General features: G+C 43.0%; 2 protein-coding genes across 2 annotated transcripts in view; both read left to right on the top strand.

Moving 5' to 3' along the window:
* efna3a (ephrin-A3a) overlaps positions 1-10,542 on the top strand; it is a 170,661-nt gene extending 160,119 nt beyond the window's left edge. The window contains exon 5 of the mRNA XM_067426228.1: positions 8,658-10,542. Coding sequence (XP_067282329.1) covers positions 8,658-8,776 — 119 coding nt within the window. The 3' untranslated portion in view covers positions 8,777-10,542. The remainder of the gene's footprint in view (positions 1-8,657) is intronic.
* Positions 10,543-12,725: 2,183 nt separating this feature from the next.
* On the top strand, positions 12,726-17,830 carry LOC137047623 (uncharacterized). The gene is made up of 2 exons (XM_067425417.1): positions 12,726-14,262; positions 17,573-17,830. Exons 1-2 carry the CDS (start codon positions 13,141-13,143, stop codon positions 17,573-17,575), a joined length of 1,125 nt encoding a protein of 374 aa, XP_067281518.1. The 5' UTR covers positions 12,726-13,140; the 3' UTR covers positions 17,576-17,830.
* Positions 17,831-19,712: the final 1,882 nt, after the last annotated feature.

Genomic DNA, 19,712 nt, shown 5'->3' with positions numbered 1-19,712 from the left:
TGCTAGGTCACACGGAAAGAATTTGTACACTAGTTTCAGTGTTTAAAAAAAAGTGAAACACTTTTTTGTGCTTTTTTTCTCTATTTGGCTAATAGGCTTTTTAATTAGCTGTTTCTTATTTTTACTTATCATTTATGCACAAAATATTATTATTATTATTATTATTATTATTATTATTTTTATGTTACATCTCATGTTGTTAAATTAATGTTTATTGCAATTGTTTTTTTGGTATATAAAAATTATTTTAGTTAATAAAATATAAATTTTCTTACTGTAAATTTAAAGGTGCAGTGTGTAATAATTAGAAGGATTTAATATGCATAACTATGTTTTCAATGGTGTATAAAGCCCTTACATAATGAACTGTTATGTTTTTATTACCTTAGAATGAGTCATTTCTATCTCCATACACTGCGGGTCCCCTTCCACTGAAGTCACCATTTTGCGCCCCAACGTTTCTATGTTTCTACAGTAGCCCTAAACAGACAAACTGCTCTACAGAGCACTGCTCACTCTCTTCTGTCGCAGACAACATCTTTGTCCTGTGGCGGCCACCGTAGCTTCTCTATGTGCTTCGGAAGAGAAGGGGTGAGCGGTGGGCGGTGGGCAGTTGTAATTCACAAACTCACCACTAGTGCATCTTAAAGGTCAATCTGTAAAACTTAAATGAACTGTAAGAAATGTATTTCAATTAATGGCCCTGATATGTCACTAGACATTAAGAAATCATGTTCATTTCAAATACTTTTATCATTGACAACAGTAGTCCGGCCAGGATATTGTAATTTAAAAGTTGTTGTTGCAGCCCTCAACTGATGTTGATGTTGACATGTTGTGTTTTGACCTGAAGCTCCACCCTCCACCTAATCAACCAATCACGAAGTCAGTAGTGTTTCTGCATCCAGGGGAGGGGGATAATCCGGTCTACAGTCATTTGAAAGTGACTGCAGTACCAGTTTTGGCCACAATCTTACATACACTTCCTTTAAATTGTTGCTGCCATATTTTATGGTAAATTTCTAGTTGCTGTTTTTTTTGTATTTTACTGTAAATTAAAAATATAAAAAATTCACAGATTGAAATAATTGGTTGATGGGATCAGGGTTGTCACAGTGAAGGCCTGAAGGCCCCGATATACTTCAAGTAAAATCGAAGAACTAACTAGTGACATTATCCTGCGATCTACCATTGGTCCCATTGGTGGCGATGATGTAATAGTGCACTGTGCTCTGAGGCTCCGCCTTTTTGATGTGCAAATCTTCTCTGGGTTAATTTCTTCTGTTCAGTCTGTTGAGGTCAGACGTTACGAGTAAAAACATGAACACACTGGAGAGCTGCTTTATAGTAGAAATTGTAATTCAAATTGACGTTTAACTCTTTCCCCACCACTGACGAGTTATCACGCCTCTTTTGAGAAAACTAGTGCTGTCAATCGGTTAAAAAAATACAGAATTAATCACACTTTTTCTGTAATGAATCGCTATTAAATTTTGTTTTAAAATTTAACGTTTATTTTTATATATATTTTTAGTTTTTTTATAGTAAAAATTGCACTGTTACTCTATAAATTAATGTAGAAACAATTTAAAGACAGTATATTTAACATTTTATGAATAAAGGCCAGTATCACTAATACTACTACTGATGTCTCTATGAAATATATATTTTTAAACGTTAATGATACACATTCAATATTACAAACCTATATCAATTTCAACAACATTAATAATAATAATTCATAATTCATTACATTTATATAGCGCTTTTCTAGGCACTCAAAGCGCTTTACATAGAAGAGGGAATCTCCTCAAACCACCACCAATGTGCAGCATCCACTTGGATGATGCGACGGCAGCCATATTGCGCCAGAACGCTCATCACACACCAGCTGATTGGTGGAGAGGAGACAGAGTGATGAAGCCAATCAGGAGAGGGGGATTATTAGGAGGCCATGATGGACAGGGGCCAATGGGCAAATTTGGCCAGGATGCCGGGGTTACACCCCTACTCTTTATCGAAGAACATCCTGGGATTTTTAATGACCACAGAGAGTCAGGACCTTGGTTTAACGTCTCATCCGAAGGACGGTGCTCTTTGTCAGTATAGTGTCCCCATCACTATACTGGGGCGTTAGGACCCACACAGACCACAGGGTGAGCGCCCCCTGCTGGCCTCACTAACACCTCTACCAGCAGCTACCTGGTTTTCCCAGTTGGTCTCCCATCCAGGTACTGACCAGGCTCGGCCCTGCTTAGCTTCAGTGGGAAACCAGTCTTGGGCTACAGGGTGATGTGGCTGTTGGAATAAGGCTTTAGAACCATTTTTAAGTTAAGTTGGAAAGAAACAATCTTTACTTAAACATTATAATAAATATCATATTTACCTGTGGCCTTCCTACCTGTCTAATATACAGAAATGTAATAAAGTTATCAAAATAGTCTGCACTGCATAAATAATACATTAAATATAGATTAATCCTAATTAAAGCTACAATTTTCTGTTACCTTTGTTCTTTGATTAACAATAATAACAGACAGCATTAGTGGCAGCTGTCACTTTAAGATCTGAAGCACATGACACGGATCTGACACGCTGTCATGTGTATCTCATTTTCTCTAATTTCAATTTTCAATTTCTTCAATTTTAAGTTCCTTTAAGACTTTATTTAACCACTTTAATACTCTTATGCTCTAATGAGATTACTCGACAAAATGGCCATTTTGGCGTAATTCTCTGTGTTATTGTTCATTCAAGTGCGGAAGAGAACTCGATTCTGGCATGGATTCTGGCGTCTTTGTGCGTCGTATGTGTGTGTCAGCGCATTCTCGTTTGTCTTGTGACACTTGAATGGTTCAAAAGCATTTACATGATTAAGAGCGTGATCATATATAATATAATGCTAGCCCAAGAATGACAGAAAAAAAAATGGATGCTGCGTTAATTGTATTATATTTTTACCCTGTTAAACTGGACGAAATGTCACTAATTTTAATTTGGTAATTTTGACAGCACTAGAGGAAACGCTTCCCTTCCATTGACAAGATGTTGTTATCAACATCCGTGTTATCACTGTTATAAGGTAGGGGGCACTATTACACATCTCCTAAACGAGTACAGTATCTCCGGATCAAAACACAGGAAAAGAAGCAGAAACGAGCAATCTCATATATAAGCAAATGCATATGAAAAAATAAATGTGACGCGACTTGACAGGAGTGTCGCATGGGAACATATCCACATTGGTATGATCAGATGCTTTCTTAACCGCTGTTTTCTAACCACTGTCATTTTTGTGTGCAGCAAATATTTACATATTCATTTAAATGCAGCTCTCAGCAGAGTATAGGCGGCGTTGGTATGCTGAAAATGAACTTCTTTTTACCCCTAAGCAAAGAACAATCTGTTTTGCAATAATGCAGTTTTTCAGATGAAATTCACAGCTTGCGTGTAACCAGCATCTTTTGGTTATATATATATATATATATATATATATATATATATATATATATATATATATATATATATATATATATATATATATATATATATATATATATATGTACTTTCTTTTTTCTTTTCTTTTTTGCACACTGAACAATTCTGGTACAGCACTTGATGCCCAACGTCAAATCTGGGACTTTAAGCAAAAGCAGGTGAGAACCACTAGGGTAAAAGACTATTTGTTTGAGAGGAATGTTGTTCCAGGCCCAACTAAAGATGCTGATTCAGAAACACATCATACTTAGTCACACAAAGAAGAGCTAAGCAGAACCAGTCCAGTTGGAAATGTACCTACAAGCATTAACAGTAACAAATTCTAGACATTTCCCTGAAGTGTTGACACCCCTCTGCTGATATGTCCATTGAGGTGTGTGTCTGTTCCCTCACGTCGTTTAACCTCTAACTGCCCGAGCGTCCTTTATCAACATACAACGTGGCTGCTGCTGATAAGAAATGTCACATATTCTTTGTTTTTTTTCTGTCTTCTCTCTACAATTATATCTCCTGTTTTGATAAGATTTCTCTCTCGTCCTGCTTTTATTTCTCCTTTTCTCTCCCTTTCTCTCTTTCTAAGTAATTATGTTCATCATCAAATAACCCTTGTAGAATGTTACATGGAACTTTGGGGCCAGTAATAATACAGAAAATTAAAGGATGAATTTATATTCCTTATATTTAGAGAAGGCTGTGGGGAAACCATTACAGTAGCTGTAGGTGATTACAGTACTCAAAGAGGAATCTTTATTTTCCCTGCTTCCTTTGTCATTCTGTAATATTTAGTAGGTGATTTATCGTCCATGTCAATGTCTAAACTTTGACGTCTGGCTTTTGTTGGCAGTGGCTCAGTGGTTAGTGCTTGTCTTCCTGGTGCTCATATAAGGGATGCAGGTTTGATTCCAGCCTACAGTGATTTTCCGATCGCATTCCCTCTCTCTGTTTCCAATCATTTCCTTTCCTCTCTTGATTACCCCATTGATAAGAGCAGCCTAACATGATGGAAATAAAGAGCTAAAGTTAGACATCACTCAGTGAGAGATTGACAGTGAACTGATTTTATTATTTATTTATCTGAATGATATCACTTTTTTTTGACATGTTTTGATAATCTTATCAAACAGGATGGAATGTTGGAAATCCAGCTTTGCTAATACTTACTTTTGAATTAGAGAATAGATATTATGCTCATCAAATATATCAAAAAATATTGTAGTAACAGTAGTAATATGAAATATTGTTATAATTTTAAGGGTGCCATGAACTGGCTCCTTTTATTTTTTTTATACTGTTGTCTAAGGTCAATTAATGGCATTCACGTGGTTTTAACATTCAAAAACATCCTAATGAATAAGTAATATTTCCTACCCTGGTTTTGAACCATGGGCTTCTGCTCCTCTATGAAAATACGTGAGAATTTGTTTTGAAAGCGTGTGGGGAAATGGCAACTGGAATGAATCGCCCACAGGGCTGGCAAAATATCTTTATCAAACAAACACAGTGATTTATCTCTCATCCACCCGCAAATAATTGTAATGTTATTTTTGTATTGCATTCTACCAGCCCAATCGCGCTCTCTCTTGCATATGAGCCCTGACAAACGCAGCAATTATTCTATTCTACATCACTCACCGAACAAATAAGGCTTTGGCGGCTAAAAAAAAAGGCAGAACGGGAGCACGATTCGCTTCTTGAATCGCTTGATTCGCCAACATTTTTTGGGGGGGGGTTAAATTATAGTTTTTATTTTTTAAAGTGATGACCAAGCAGCCAGCGGCTGACAGTGAGTTAACCCAATGCTATAGCCTCTCAAATCAACACTTAACTTGTCTTGCCTATAATAAAATCCATATAAAACACTTCAAACATCACAATGTTAGTTTAAACGTTTACTATCACCATCACCAGAGTAAAAAGGCATTTTTGATAAATTGAGGTTAGGCTGATCATCGGCGCTTGCCAAGGAAATGGGCTACACAATCTAAACAAATAAAACAATTAAAAAAACATGCAGGTTGTCCTACCTTACACCTCTCCGCAAAATGAATATAAATCCAATCTTCAATTCCCGCGCTATATGTACATTTAACGCAGTTCCCATCAGCGAAAGCAATATGAGCTGCATTTTATTCATCAGCTGATTTCAATGTTTGAGTGATCGGATTTAAATCCGTATCGAATGAATTTCGGAAGGCATTTACTTCTGGTCTTTTCACAATCGGATAGATATCTGGTCAGCGAAAACTAATGAAGTGACCCGGTGTAAAAACGCCATAATTCTACCAGCTGTGTTGAAGGAACGAAGGAAAAACGTTATTGTTTTTGACTGTTCAGTACTGTTCATATTTACATGTAAATAGGCAGACATAACAGTAACTTAAGTTACTTTGCCTAGTAACTAATTACTTTTGATATACAGTATTTGGTCATTTAATTCAATTACTTTTAAAATAAGTAGCTAGTAACTGTAATTACTAATTTTCAACTTTTTTCATTAATATCTGTAAGGCAGCGCTTACATGCTTTCACATGTAGACAACAGTTTAAGTAAAAATATAAGGATTATGTGATATTGTGCATATATTTAGCAAAATATCTATAGCCCCTCTTTATAGCTGTTTTCTAGTTGACTAGCGAGTTAATGAGCATTGAATGTCTTTTCTGGGGTAAATTTAATGTGACATGACATAATTGTTCTCAATCAAGACAATCAAGTTGTTTTATACAAGCCCTTTCCAAGGTCGAAATGCTGATTGAGTGAACTGTCAGGCCACATTAATAAAAAGTGCCTAAATTACATTTATTTTTTGCATTTCATGATCAAATTAACAGAATTTCAAAGCTGAAAGTTTAATTGTTTACTAAAATTAACAAACACATTAAAAGAGACAATTACATACTGATTTTATTGCGATTATGGATGTTGTGATACAAATAATGTGAAGTTCAGGCAGTAACAGAAAACAGTAAAGATTTTAAAAAATACTGAGAATAAGAATTCACATCAGTATTAATCAGCTGATCCTCGCTGTCCCAGTTTCTGTTTTTGGCGCTCAAACTCTATGAGTTTTTCTTTTTCACTGCAATTTTGCTGCACGTCGTCTCATTTTATTAAGTCAACACAACAAAAGATGTGATGGACTACTTAACATAGAACATGCAGGTAAAAAGGCATACATTTGTATGGTCACCAATGGCGATCTCAGTAAAAATTTGACCGTTTGACAGTCTGGAGCCTTGCACTATTTAACCAGAGCAAATGAGATGAGTGAGTAAGAGGAGTTGGGTGAGTCGCTTCGCAGTCCCAGAGAAGAGAGCGATAGCGTGTGGCTGTCGTTATTGTCTGTGCCGCTGGATACAAAACGGACCAGCTCGAAATCAGAAAGACGTGAGACTGACAGTCCGTTCACCTGTGTTTACAGAAAATCAGCCAATTCTGTCAGGACCACTATCGTCAAAGATGACTGACATACAGCATACAGTTTGGACTGCCGGTATGGTTCTGCTCTGGGCAAGAACTCCCTGTGCATCCATGCAGCCTACCATGGATAAAATCAGGGAGGGCAGCAATAACACCCCTTAGGGTAAACAGAACAGAACCAACATAATGTATTGCAGATATCATTAAAGTTGCACTATGTCATTTTTTCATCCGCTAGAGTAGAGTAAAGGGCGCCTATTCTAAACAAAGGCATAGTTTGATGATGCCAAGTTTGAGCTCAAAATCTTGGGACATGTGGTCTTCACCTCACAGCCGATGGAAAATAGGACTTCGGGCAGAAATCATGTTCATGGACATGGTTATTAACGTTACTGTAGTATGAAGCAGAGCAGGTCCGAGTGTTGTGGAGCTGAGCACGGCCGCTGGAGCGATTGTTACGCAAACATACGCCTCTCGAGCAACGGGACTTTTATTATGACGGGACACAGTCGCAGGCTCCATTTCCGCTTTTCCGGTCACGAGTATGAGGTAACGCAGCTCTGTTTATCATATTAGATAAATTTAAGTGTGTTTAAAATGATGTTATGAAGTTACTCTGTGCGTTCGCTCAGCAGCTGCTGTGACACTTGTTCACACTGCTGAAAGTAAAGCTCTTCTGCCAAATAAAACCAGAAACCGAGGGTAACGCAGATATGATGCATTTGACAGGGAACTCCCTCAGACGGCTCATTGGTTAAAAAAGCAATTTTATCACAATTTACAAATATAAATTGGGGTATTATAAGAACTCAACTGAACAAAGTATATAACACTGGCCTAGTGGTTTTTGGATATTTTGCTACAAAAATACTACATAGTGCACCTTTAATGTCAATATTTAAATGTACAAAATAATCAGGAATTTAGTCTGATTCAAGGGGAATTAGAAAACCAAATCCTGACTGGACGAGAGTAGGAGCTGGGGATGGAGAAGGGGAAATGAACTCTGGAGAAAAGTGATAGCTGCTGATAGTACTATAGGAGCTTATATACATGCTGTGATAGGCATCGTATTCCTATAGGTTGATGTGGTATAGGTATTCCTATTGGAGCACAGAGCCTCCAAGATCATTGGTTGCAGTCTGCTTAACATTATGTCACCAGAATTATTAGGAAGGTGAGAAACATCACCAACCCCTGCTACCACCCAGCACATCACCTGTTCACTATTCTGCCGTAAGGGAAGAGGTACAGAAGCATTATCAGCCGAACATCACGCTTCAGAGATAGCACTTACCTCAAAGCTATACGATATTTAAACATGGCTTAATCCTTGAAAGCTTGATTTCGGTTATTAATTTGTGGACTGATTCTGGCTGTTGCTTACACTAAGCACTTTATGGTCTCGTCTATAACCAGTTCACACCTAATCTGCAATATGTCTTGTTCATATTTGTGTATATGTGTGTGCTGTGTCAGTGTGTTGTGTTAACCATGTGAGCATACCAAGACAAATTCCTATCAACTGTATTGTTGAAATGGCTAAGTAAACTTGAACCTTGATCAGATGACAGTCAGCTGATGCGAGCTTGACTAACGCGACCTGCCATAACTGACCCTGCGCTTGATTTCCGGTCACTGGCCGGTCGATCGATGCATCTCTAATAAAAAGTCTTAACATGCTCACTAACTTTCTTTCTTTCTGTCCTTCTTTTCTTCTTTCTTCCCTCTCTCTCAGATGAGTTTAACCCTGAGATCCCCAAACTGGAGAAGAGCGTCAGCGGCAGCAGTCCGTCCGGAGACCGACTGTTAATCACTGTGGCGACGCTTCTCCTCGCTGCTCTCCTTGTGTCTTAGCAACCGTCTCTCCCTCTCTCTGACATTTCTGAGCCAGCAGTTCCGAGCGCTCCGAAGAAAAAGATCGCCTTTCGTTCAACCTGTGCGGGAGATTATCCAATCCGAACAGATTATCCAATAGTCGAGCCCTAAACACTGGAGCTAATTGTAGATCTACCGCACCCAAATAGTGGCCTTCGTCTCCACAATTTTGGACCTTAGGAATAAGGATGACGTGCATCTGTTTCAGAATTTGCCTTTGTGATGGAACGTCCACTCTCCTCAAACATACTCGCGGAGGGAAACAAATCTGGTTAGACAGCGAGGTCTCTCTACCTCTAGCTACGTCTGTTCTCGTCTCTAATGAACCTTCCCAGACTGGGGCAAACCTTGAGATGGACATTTTAAGATTGACATGAGCTCAAATGGATATGACAAGCATCTAAGAGGTCAGTGGATCTCAGCTGAGAGACTCGAGGAGTGCTGGAGACCTTTGACCCCGTCTTAACATTCTGTCACAACCCATACCTGTCGGACTGCAATATGTGTCAGTCATTGATAGCGCTGCAGCAGAGATCAATAAAACTCATTTGCCAGTCACTAAGTTCAGGTGTTAGGCTTATGAATCGATCGCAGAAAGGCACGGCTGCTGTTCCTGCTAGTTGCCGCGCTGGAGACTCGTCTTTGAGCTGTAATGGGAGCGCTCTCCATCTAGTTTCCCAGTTCCGTTGCTGAACTTGGAAACTAGAGGCGCATTATCGGTCAGAGACCATCACTTTTGTACATTGTGTGACCGAAAAAGTTTGGTCGTCATAGCAGCGCACATAATGAAAGAGAATGGAGATGGATGGAACTAACGGTAGACGTATAGATAAACTTTTATTTCCTATAGTATGTACGTGTCATCATGGATAGGTACTGGACTGGCCAGTGCCACTGATAAACATAGTGGCCATTTTTGTAAGAACGGTCGAGTCGTAAACTGCAATTCGCTGTTTTATATCAAAGATTTGCGATGCAGATTTAGTTTTTACCGTATGATACATATTTAACTGCTCTTTGAGTATGTTACTTTATATACTTAATTTATTGAGTTATTTATTGATCATTTGATCCTTTTTTGAAACTTTGTGAGTTTTGTCTGCTTTCTTGAGGGATCCTTCCTCGTCTTTGCTAATGCCAAATTATTTTGTTTATTTTTGTTCGTTTCATGGGCTTTATTTCTGTTCATGTGCCGGCAAATAGAGTCTTAGTTACAGAAAGACATCTCTAATGCATCTCATCCATTGCGCTCAGTTGAAATAGGTACATTATCTCCATAAGGAGAGTCTTTATTATAGGACAGTGTGACATTGTTGTAGTCTATATTGGTGGGTGGGGCTGGGAGGGCATTTGGGGCGGGGTTTCTTGAAAGGGCGTGGCTTCAGTGCAGTCAATGGAATGAGCTTAAGCATTCCTCAGAATGCTGCAGACAATGTCAAGAGTGAATGTCAATGTAAATGTGTCTGCGTATGTGTCTTATGAGTGTGCACTTTACAGGGGGTTGTTTGAAAGTGTGCGCATTTTGGCATTTTCATATGCATTTAGATACACATTTGTAGGTTTTAAATACTCAAGCTTACGTGAGCGTTTTGGCTAGTGAGAATGACATAGGCGAGAACGAAAGCATTTATCATTGTTGGCAACAACAGTACCGATCGTGTTTACCTTAGAAAGAATACAAACATGTAAACGAATCATGAATGACAATTGCCAGAATGAAACTTAATAAACCATTCTTATTTTAACACTCTCACTGTTATTTATATATTTGTATTGTCTGCCGGTTGCCTGCAACATTGTAATCGGCATGATATGATTCTCAGAATGTTTGTGTAAATGAGTTTGCTCAGACTCATCCATGTGTCAGGACACTTTTTCCCAGGGATCACATGCTCCTAGTTTTGGAGCACATTTAAAATAATAATATATATTTTTAAAAACTTTAGGGGTGCAATGAAAATGTATCAAATAATGTCTTAAAGGGATGCAAGGATATACTGATAGCCTGATCTGCTGGCCATTTGATTTTGCCCTGCATCTCAGTCTGGAAACCTGTACATTTATTTCTACTGCTTCTGTTACTCTTTTGCGGGAACCAATCACAGACTGGCTTATCCACCTGCCGCTCTATTGGCGGGTTTAACACGATGACAGATATAGAAGTGATGGCTCGTTGCCCATTGGTCACGCCTCTTGTGGTCTGATTGGTTGAAGGACTATCCTTGTCGTTTAAACTATTCCCGTTGATCACGCCTCTTGTGCAGTAGAAAATACAGAGCAGAATCCCCAGACCAATGTTCAATCTTAAATTGAGCTTGGTCTGATAATAGCCAGACAAATGCAAGATCATATTTACAAGTTAAATTAATTTATTAAAATACATAGTGCCAGCTTGAAGTATTTTTGTTTAAAAAAAATACTGTCTGGATTTACGAAAGAATTTATGTTGAATTAAATGTCAGATACAGATTGTGAAACCTACATACTATAATAACTAAGAAAACAAATTATGCAAAATGCCAGAACTTGTAATCATAAACAAGCCTAAAATATACTTGGACTGAATACTGTTAAAAAAAAATGAAGTTGTAAATAATACAAAGATTATTGGAGTAGTAATAATAAATTGTTACATTTATAAAACACTTTTCTCAGCACTCAAAGCGCTTTACATGCTTTACCATGTGCTGCATCCACCTAGATGATGTGACAGCAGCCATATTCCGCCAGAACGCACACCACCATATATATGGGGATGATTAGGAGGCCATGGTGGACAGGGCCCACTGGGCAAATTTGGCCAGAATGCCAGGGTTACACCTCTACTCTTTTTATGTAATGACCACAGAGAGTCTAAACCTCGGTTTAACATCTCATCTGAAGGACGGTGCCAGTACAGTGTCTCCATCACTATACTGGGGTGTTAGGACCCACACAGACCACAGGGTGAGCGACCCTATGCAACCTCTACCAACAGCAACCTGTGTATCCTCGCACATGACTCCTTAGGAGGACTCCTCAGTCCTCCATCCTCAACTCCTTTGCGGTGCAATTAGAGAGTTGAGATGTCCTACAAGATGGCTGAGCTTGGTTTCCGGGTCATAGGATGGAGGACGGAGAAGCGAGGAAACAAGGAGGGATATTGAGAGGCACCCCTAGTTTTCCCAGTTGGTCTCCCATCCAGGTACTGCCCAGGCTCAACTCTGCTTGGCTTCAGTGGGAAACCAGTCTTGGGCTACAGGGTGATATGGCAGCTGTAACATCTCAACCTTTGTACTTAAAAACGTCACGTTCCATTCGATGCGTTATTTGCCATTTCTTTTTAATAAATTGTGAAATTTGGTAGCAACTGAAGTCTCTTATTTTCAACAAGGTGGCATTTTTTTCAATAAAACTGAAAGAAAGAAAAAAATATTAAAATTGAAAAAGGAAATATCAATGATATTTCAGTGAAAACAAACCGTGATATTGTGAAATAATAAAGAACTGTTTTCTATTTTAATATATTTTAAAATATTTCCTATGATGGAAAGCTGCATTTTTAGCATCATTACTCCGGTCTTCAGTGTCACATGATTCTTATCATTCTAATATTCTAATATGTTGATTTCTGCTAATATTTCTCCTTATTATCAATTTTGTGCTGCTGAACATTTTCATGGAAATTGTGATACTTTTTTCAGGATTCTTTGATAAATAGAATGTTAGTTAAAGAACAGGATTAATTTGTATTTATTAAACCATTTATCTCATAAAAATCTTTTGTAACATTATAAATGTATTCACTGTCACTTTTTGTATGCATCCTTAATGAATAAAAGTATTAATTTCTCTCTCTTTTTAATCATACTACAAATGTTTGAATGGTGTCATTGTTTCCACAAAAAATGTTAAGCCACAAAAACATTTTAAGCATGGATAACTGTGGCAAGGGGGGCGTGGTTCAGCGAGGTCTGCAGCGGGAGAGAGAGCCGCGGGACAAGCGGTAAGTGAGTGGATTGGAAGCAGATTAATAACACCTGTCTCTTGTTCTAGTAATGAGCGCGGAGAGGGAATAAAACCTCGGTGGAACCGGAGATCAAGGAGAGAGAGAGATCGGACGGTTGATACGAGCGCACAGAGACTGAGTTACCGGAAGCCGGAAGTGCCGACCCGGAAGTAATCGAGCGTCTATGAGAATCCACACCGCAGTGTGTGTTGTGAAGTTTATTACAAGTTTTGAGTTATAAATAAAGAAAGTATCAACCGTCCAGCCGACCCCCGTGTCCTCTTCCTTCCTTCCATTATCGAACTTACTACAGTGGTGCCGAAACCCGGGAAGGAAGTAGGACCGCGCCGCCGCCATGACAACACCAACGCCCTCCGCCACGCCGTTTGCGGACATCATCACCGCTCTCGCGGCCCTCCACCAGGAACAACATCAGTCCATGCTGGACCTGCGGGCGGACCAGGAGCGCCGTTTCGAGGCCATCGTCCGCGGCCAGCAAGAGGACCGCGAGAGGTTCCGGAGCTGGACAGCCCGGGAGGTTCGCACCGAAGCCGCCGGGCTCGCCAGCGCACCGGTCCACGTGCCCCTACATAAGATGGGGCCACAGGACGATCCCGAGGCCTTCATCGAACTGTTCCAGAAGGCAGCGGAGGCCTGCGGGTGGCCCCGGGCACAGTGGCCGGTGCGCCTCATACCACTGCTCACGGGAGAAGCCCAGGCGGCCGCTCAACAACTGCCGGTGGCGAACCTCCTGGATTATGAAGACCTAAAGAGGGCCATCATCCAGCGGGTCGGCCGGACCCCCGAGCAGCATCGACAGCGGTTCCGCTCGCTGGCGTGGGGTGAGGCCGGTCGGCCCTTCGCGATGGCCCAACAGCTCCGGGACGAGTGCCGCAAATGGCTATTGGCCGGTGGAAGCGACGTGGACCACATCGTCGATCTGGTGGTACTGGAGCAGTTCATCGCTCGGCTCCCCAGGAAGACCGCCGAGTGGGTCCAGTGCCACCGGCCCACGTCGCTGACGACGGCCATCAACCTGGCGGAGGACCATCTGGTGGCGTGCCCGGGGGTCGGCGAGCCCCTACTAACTTCTCCCTCTCTCTCTCCCCCCTCTGTCTCTCCTTCTCGCCCTGTCCCTCTCCCTAGGTCCCGCCCTCCAGGGCCCCCTCGTATTCCCCCCAGAGGACGGGGTGGAATGGGCCCAGGGCAATACGGGAGTTCGAGGGCCCCGCCCAGGGGGGCGGGGCTGCTGGGGTCGGGCGGGGATAACGGTTCCGGTTCCACCCCCCCTCCGCGCTCATTTTCCAATCCACTCCCCGCCGCAGGGGCGGCGGGCAGGCCTGGGCTGGCCTGCTGGCGGTGCGGCGACCCGGACCATTTTGTGGACCGATGTCCGATGATGGACATCGGGACAATGATCCGGGTCCCGGACTTCCAGCGGACCACCCCTGATCAAGCAGGAGAGTACCAAATTCCTGTGAGTATCAAGGGGGGTACATATCAGGCCTTGGTGGATTCCGGCTGTAACCAAACCTCGATCCATCAAAGCCTGATGCAACCGGGGGCATTGGATACAAGCCGCATGGTTAAGGTGCGGTGTGTGCACGGGGATGTGGTGGAATATCCGGTTGTCCCAGTCACGATACAGTTTAGGGGAGAAAATCATAGTGTTGAGGTGGCGGTTAGTCCCCACCTCCGGCATCCGCTAATTCTGGGGACAAATTGGCCCGCCTTTCCGGCATTATTGGGGTCGTTATGCGCGGATGCCGCTTGGGAGAACAAGGCTAGGAACGGGGCGGTGCGAGTGCAGGTTGGCGAGACTGATGCGGGGCCCTCGGGAACCGCTTCAGAGGAAGCGAGCGGGGTCGAGAGACTGATTCTCTCGGACCGCGATGACTTCCCTCTGGAGCAGTCCCAAGATGAGACTCTAAAACATGCTTTCCAACAGGTCCGCACTATCGACGGTCAGTCCCTCCAACCCGCCTTGCCCGTCACGTATCCTTATTTTGCCATAATTAAGGATAGGTTGTACCGAGTGACCCAAGACGCTCAAACAAAAGTGGATACAACCCAGTTGTTAGTACCGAAGAGCCGCCGGGAAATGCTTTTCCAGGCGGCTCACTCTAACCCGATGGCGGGCCACCTGGGACAGGCGGCCACACTGAATCGTTTAATGACCCGATTTTTTTGGCCAGGCATTCATGACAATGTGCGCAGGTGGTGCGCGTCTTGTCCGGAATGTCAGTTGGTAAACCCACTGGCCGCTCCAAAAGCACCATTGTGCCCCCTACCATTAATGCAGGTCCCCTTCGAGAGAATTGCGATGGACCTCATCGGGCCATTAGAGCGATCCGCACGCGGACATCGTTTTGCGCTAGTTATCGTGGACTACGCAACACGATATCCAGAAGCAGTGGCTCTCCGCAACATCTCTGCGAAGAGTGTTGCGGACGCACTGTTTCGGTTAATCTCCCGAGTGGGGATTCCGAAGGAAATCCTCACTGATCAAGGCACGGCGTTTATGTCACGCACGTTAAGCGAATTGTACGGATTATTGGGCATTAAATCCATTCGAACAAGCGTCTATCACCCACAAACAGACGGCTTGGTCGAACGATTTAATCGCACTCTTAAATCCATGATCCGTAAATTCGTACAGGAAGACGCCAAAAATTGGGATCGGTGGTTAGAACCCCTCTTATTCGCTGTGCGAGAGGTCCCGCAAGCCTCCACGGGGTTTTCCCCCTTCGAGCTTCTCTACGGACGACAGCCCCGGGGGGTGCTGGATGTCCTACGAGAAACTTGGGAGGAGGGACCTTCTTTGGCCAAGAACGAAATTCAATATGTGCTGGACTTGCGAACAAAACTCCACACCTTGGGGCGGCTATCTAGGGAGAATTTGTTGCAAGCCCAGGACCGCCAAAGCCGGTCGTATAACAGGGGTACGAGACTACGCAAATTCACACCGGGAGAGAAAGTGCTCGTATTACTCCCTACATCGAGCTCTAAATTAATGTCGAAGTGGCAGGGGCCGTTTGAGGTCGCACGACAGGTTGGAGACCTCGATTATGAAGTGATACGCTCCGATAGGAACGGGGCACGTCAAATATACCACCTCAATCTCCTTAAGAAATGGAATGAGGTGGAATCAGTGTTGTTGGCTACGGTGATCGGGGGAGAGGATGATCTCGGGCCAGAGGCGAGCATCAAAGCACAATCGGTCGCACTGGCCCCTGGGGGAGATCACCTCTCGCCGTCCCAACTCACTGATCTCTCAAAGCTACAGGCGGAGTTCGCCGACGTGTTTTCGCCCCTACCGGGACGTACCAACTTAATTCAGCACCATATCGAGACCGAGCCGGGCGTGGTAGTTCGCAGCCGGCCGTATCGCTTACCTGAACACAAGAAAAAGGTAGTTCAGGAAGAATTAGGGGCAATGCTCGATATGGGAGTAATAGAGGAGTCCAACAGTGACTGGGCGAGCCCGATCGTTTTAGTCCCTAAGACCGACGGCTCGGTCAGGTTCTGTGTGGACTACCGCAAGGTGAACGCAGTGTCGAAATTCGACGCGTATCCAATGCCGCGGGTTGACGAGTTGCTTGATCGGCTAGGCACGGCTCGATTTTATTCGACATTGGACTTAACGAAGGGCTATTGGCAGATCCCCTTGTCTCCATTGTCCAAAGAAAAGACAGCTTTCACCACGCCGTTTGGATTGCACCAATTCGTCACGCTTCCCTTCGGTTTGTTCGGGGCACCCGCTACCTTTCAGCGCCTCATGGACCGGATTTTACGGCCCCATGCCGCATATGCTGCTGCCTACCTGGACGATATCGTGATTTACAGTCATGATTGGCAGCGGCATATGCAGCATGTCAGGGCGGTCCTGAGGTCGCTGAGGGGAGCGGGGCTCACGGCCAATCCGAAGAAGTGTGCAATTGGGCGGGTGGAGGTAAGGTATCTGGGCTTCCACTTGGGTCATGGGCAGGTGCGTCCCCAAATTGATAAGACCGCCGCAATTGCAACCTGTCCGAGACCCAAGACCAAAAAGGAGGTAAGGCAGTTCTTGGGGCTGGCGGGATATTATAGACGGTTTATACCAAATTATTCGGACCTCACCAGCCCTCTGACTGACCTTACTAAAAAGGGGCTACCAGATACGGTCCAATGGACGGAGCCGTGCCAGCAGGCCTTCACCCGAGTTAAGGCTGCTCTATGTGGCGGGCCGCTTTTACACTCCCCTGACTTTACTCTCCCTTTTCTGTTGCAGACTGACGCGTCGGACAGGGGGCTGGGCGCAGTCCTGGCCCAGGAGGTGGAGGGGGGAGAGCGGCCGGTGCTGTACATTGGCCGTAAGCTCTCGAAGAGAGAGGCTAAGTACAGCACCATCGAAAAGGAGTGCCTTGCCATCAGGTGGGCCGTTCTCACCCTCCGCTACTACCTTCTGGGGCGGGAGTTCACCCTCTGTTCGGACCACGCTCCTCTCCAATGGCTCCACCGCATGAAGGATACCAACGCGCGGATCACCCGTTGGTATCTAGCTCTTCAGCCTTTTAAGTTCCAGGTGGTCCACAGGCCGGGTGCTCAGATGGCTGTGGCCGATTTCCTCTCCAGAAATGGGGGGGGGGGGCTGCAGGCCGGACGGCTCCCCGGCCTGAGTCGGGCGGTGGGGGTATGTGGCAAGGGGGGCGTGGTTCAGCGAGGTCTGCAGCGGGAGAGAGAGCCGCGGGACAAGCGGTAAGTGAGTGGATTGGAAGCAGATTAATAACACCTGTCTCTTGTTCTAGTAATGAGCGCGGAGAGGGAATAAAACCTCGGTGGAACCGGAGATCAAGGAGAGAGAGAGATCGGACGGTTGATACGAGCGCACAGAGACTGAGTTACCGGAAGCCGGAAGTGCCGACCCGGAAGTAATCGAGCGTCTATGAGAATCCACACCGCAGTGTGTGTTGTGAAGTTTATTACAAGTTTTGAGTTATAAATAAAGAAAGTATCAACCGTCCAGCCGACCCCCGTGTCCTCTTCCTTCCTTCCATTATCGAACTTACTACAATAACATAATAATAGTAATAAATGTTTCTTGAGCAGGAAATCAGCATATTAGAATGATTTCGGGAGAATCATGTGACACTGAAGACTGGAGTAATGATGCTGAAAATGTAAAGTTTACATTTATTTGTGTTTTTTGCTACAACGCAGCCTTGGTGAGCATAAGAGATTTCTTTCAAAGTCATAAAAAAAATTGTTGTGTTGTCAAACTTTTGACAGGTACTGTAGGCCTATATATTATATTACTTTGTAGTATATTATAAAGTTTAGAGATATACAATTAGATGCCTTGTTACATTTTACATAGCCTGTGCTTTTTCCAAATGTTGACTGACAGTGTTTGGCTAGCTTGTTAGAATGTGCAATCCACAATTGTTTTATTCTTGCAAAGACAAAACACAGAAACTTCGCCAATACTGAAACTGACTGAATGTCTACAACGTTTTTTAAATGAATTTTTAACCTTTTAACATAAAGTACCAAATCAATAAAGACAATGACAATGTTTAGTATTTGTTTAGCCTTTGCATGTTATAATTATTGCATGTATATTTTTTCCGTTCAGTATTTCCAGGGTTAAATAAGCTCTTCTAAAAGAGAAAATGTAACCTATTTACAGTATGGCAATTATGTAAGCGTTGACTTTAATTAGAATTTAGTCTTCACAACTGAGTCTGTTTCTTGAAGGTACATCTGTCTCATTTTTTTTTTATCTCTCCATCTGTATTCTGCACTTTTCCCCTGTCTGTTATTTTATCTGCTCTGTTTCACACCCAGACATACTCATTCACATTCAGCTAGACCAAACACTCGTCTGTCTCCTCAGGTAAAAGGTTCCTGCAGTGATGAGTATCTGACCTCAGAAACTCCTGCACCTATGTACCCTTCTTCTCTTACGACACACAAATCAAAACCTTCAAGGTGCCCATCATTAAAGAACGCACACACTCACAAACACAACATAAAACACCCCGCACTGACAGTCCTGGGAAGATGCAGTTGTTCTTCTCAATTTCGGCCCTTCCATCTAAGGAGAAAATGCCTCGAAGCGAAACATGTTTGTGCACATCTGTCTGTCTTTCGTTCTCTTTTTTTCCATTCATTCTCCGTCTCTGCTGTTAAGTGTTTTTCAATTCCAAGGACACTCCATGTACAAGTGAAGATAATCAAGACATTCGGGATTCAAGGGTGATCAAGGGTAAGCAAGATTAAATGTAACACCAAACACACTTTGATCAAACTCCATACTGTTATGCAATTAGCCATTCTAACTAGTATGGTTCCACATTTACAAAAATGTTCATGTGTTCATGTGAATGACCCAATTTGTCCATCACAGCTAATGTTCTAATGGTGATGAGGAATGCCAGTAAACAAGACCAGACAGAATAGCACTATTATGTTCTGATGTTGAGGGGAAGTCATGGTAAAATGTGTTAAGCGCAGAGTACGGCATTATCACCTACACAAAGTAACTTTTAACCAAAATACAAGAAAGGGGTGGGGGTGTAGAACGTTGAGTATTCGCAATCAGTGTGGATCTGCCTTTAAGCAACTTGTGTAAAGAAGCTCACAGCTGACTTCCTTCAGGCGATACATATGCTGCTCCTCGACCTCCCAGATTGTTGTGGCATCTCGGTCATTGCGAGGACTTTGTCTTACAGAGCGAACAGGCATCTATTGAATAGAGTGATAAGAATAGAATATCAAAATATATGAAAGGATTAATGGGTAAGATCTTCAGTGATGGTCACTTGAAGCTGCAGTCCGTAACTTTTTGCGCTCTAGCGGTTAATAAACAGAACTGCATGCGTCTTGCAGAAGAACATTGTCCCATGTTAAATAGTCCCAATATAAACACTTATTATACAATCACCT

Source organism: Pseudorasbora parva, chromosome 19 (genome assembly GCF_024679245.1).
Source record: "Pseudorasbora parva isolate DD20220531a chromosome 19, ASM2467924v1, whole genome shotgun sequence".
NCBI classification, from domain to species: Eukaryota; Metazoa; Chordata; class Actinopteri; order Cypriniformes; family Gobionidae; genus Pseudorasbora; species Pseudorasbora parva.
Note: the sequence above shows the minus strand (reverse complement) of the source record. Positions and strands in the feature narration are given on the sequence as shown.

Bases quoted from the DNA above. Each gene is read 5' to 3' on its own strand.
- LOC137047623 (XM_067425417.1), top strand. From the start codon at position 13,141: ATGACAACACCAACGCCCTCCGCCACGCCGTTTGCGGACATCATCACC.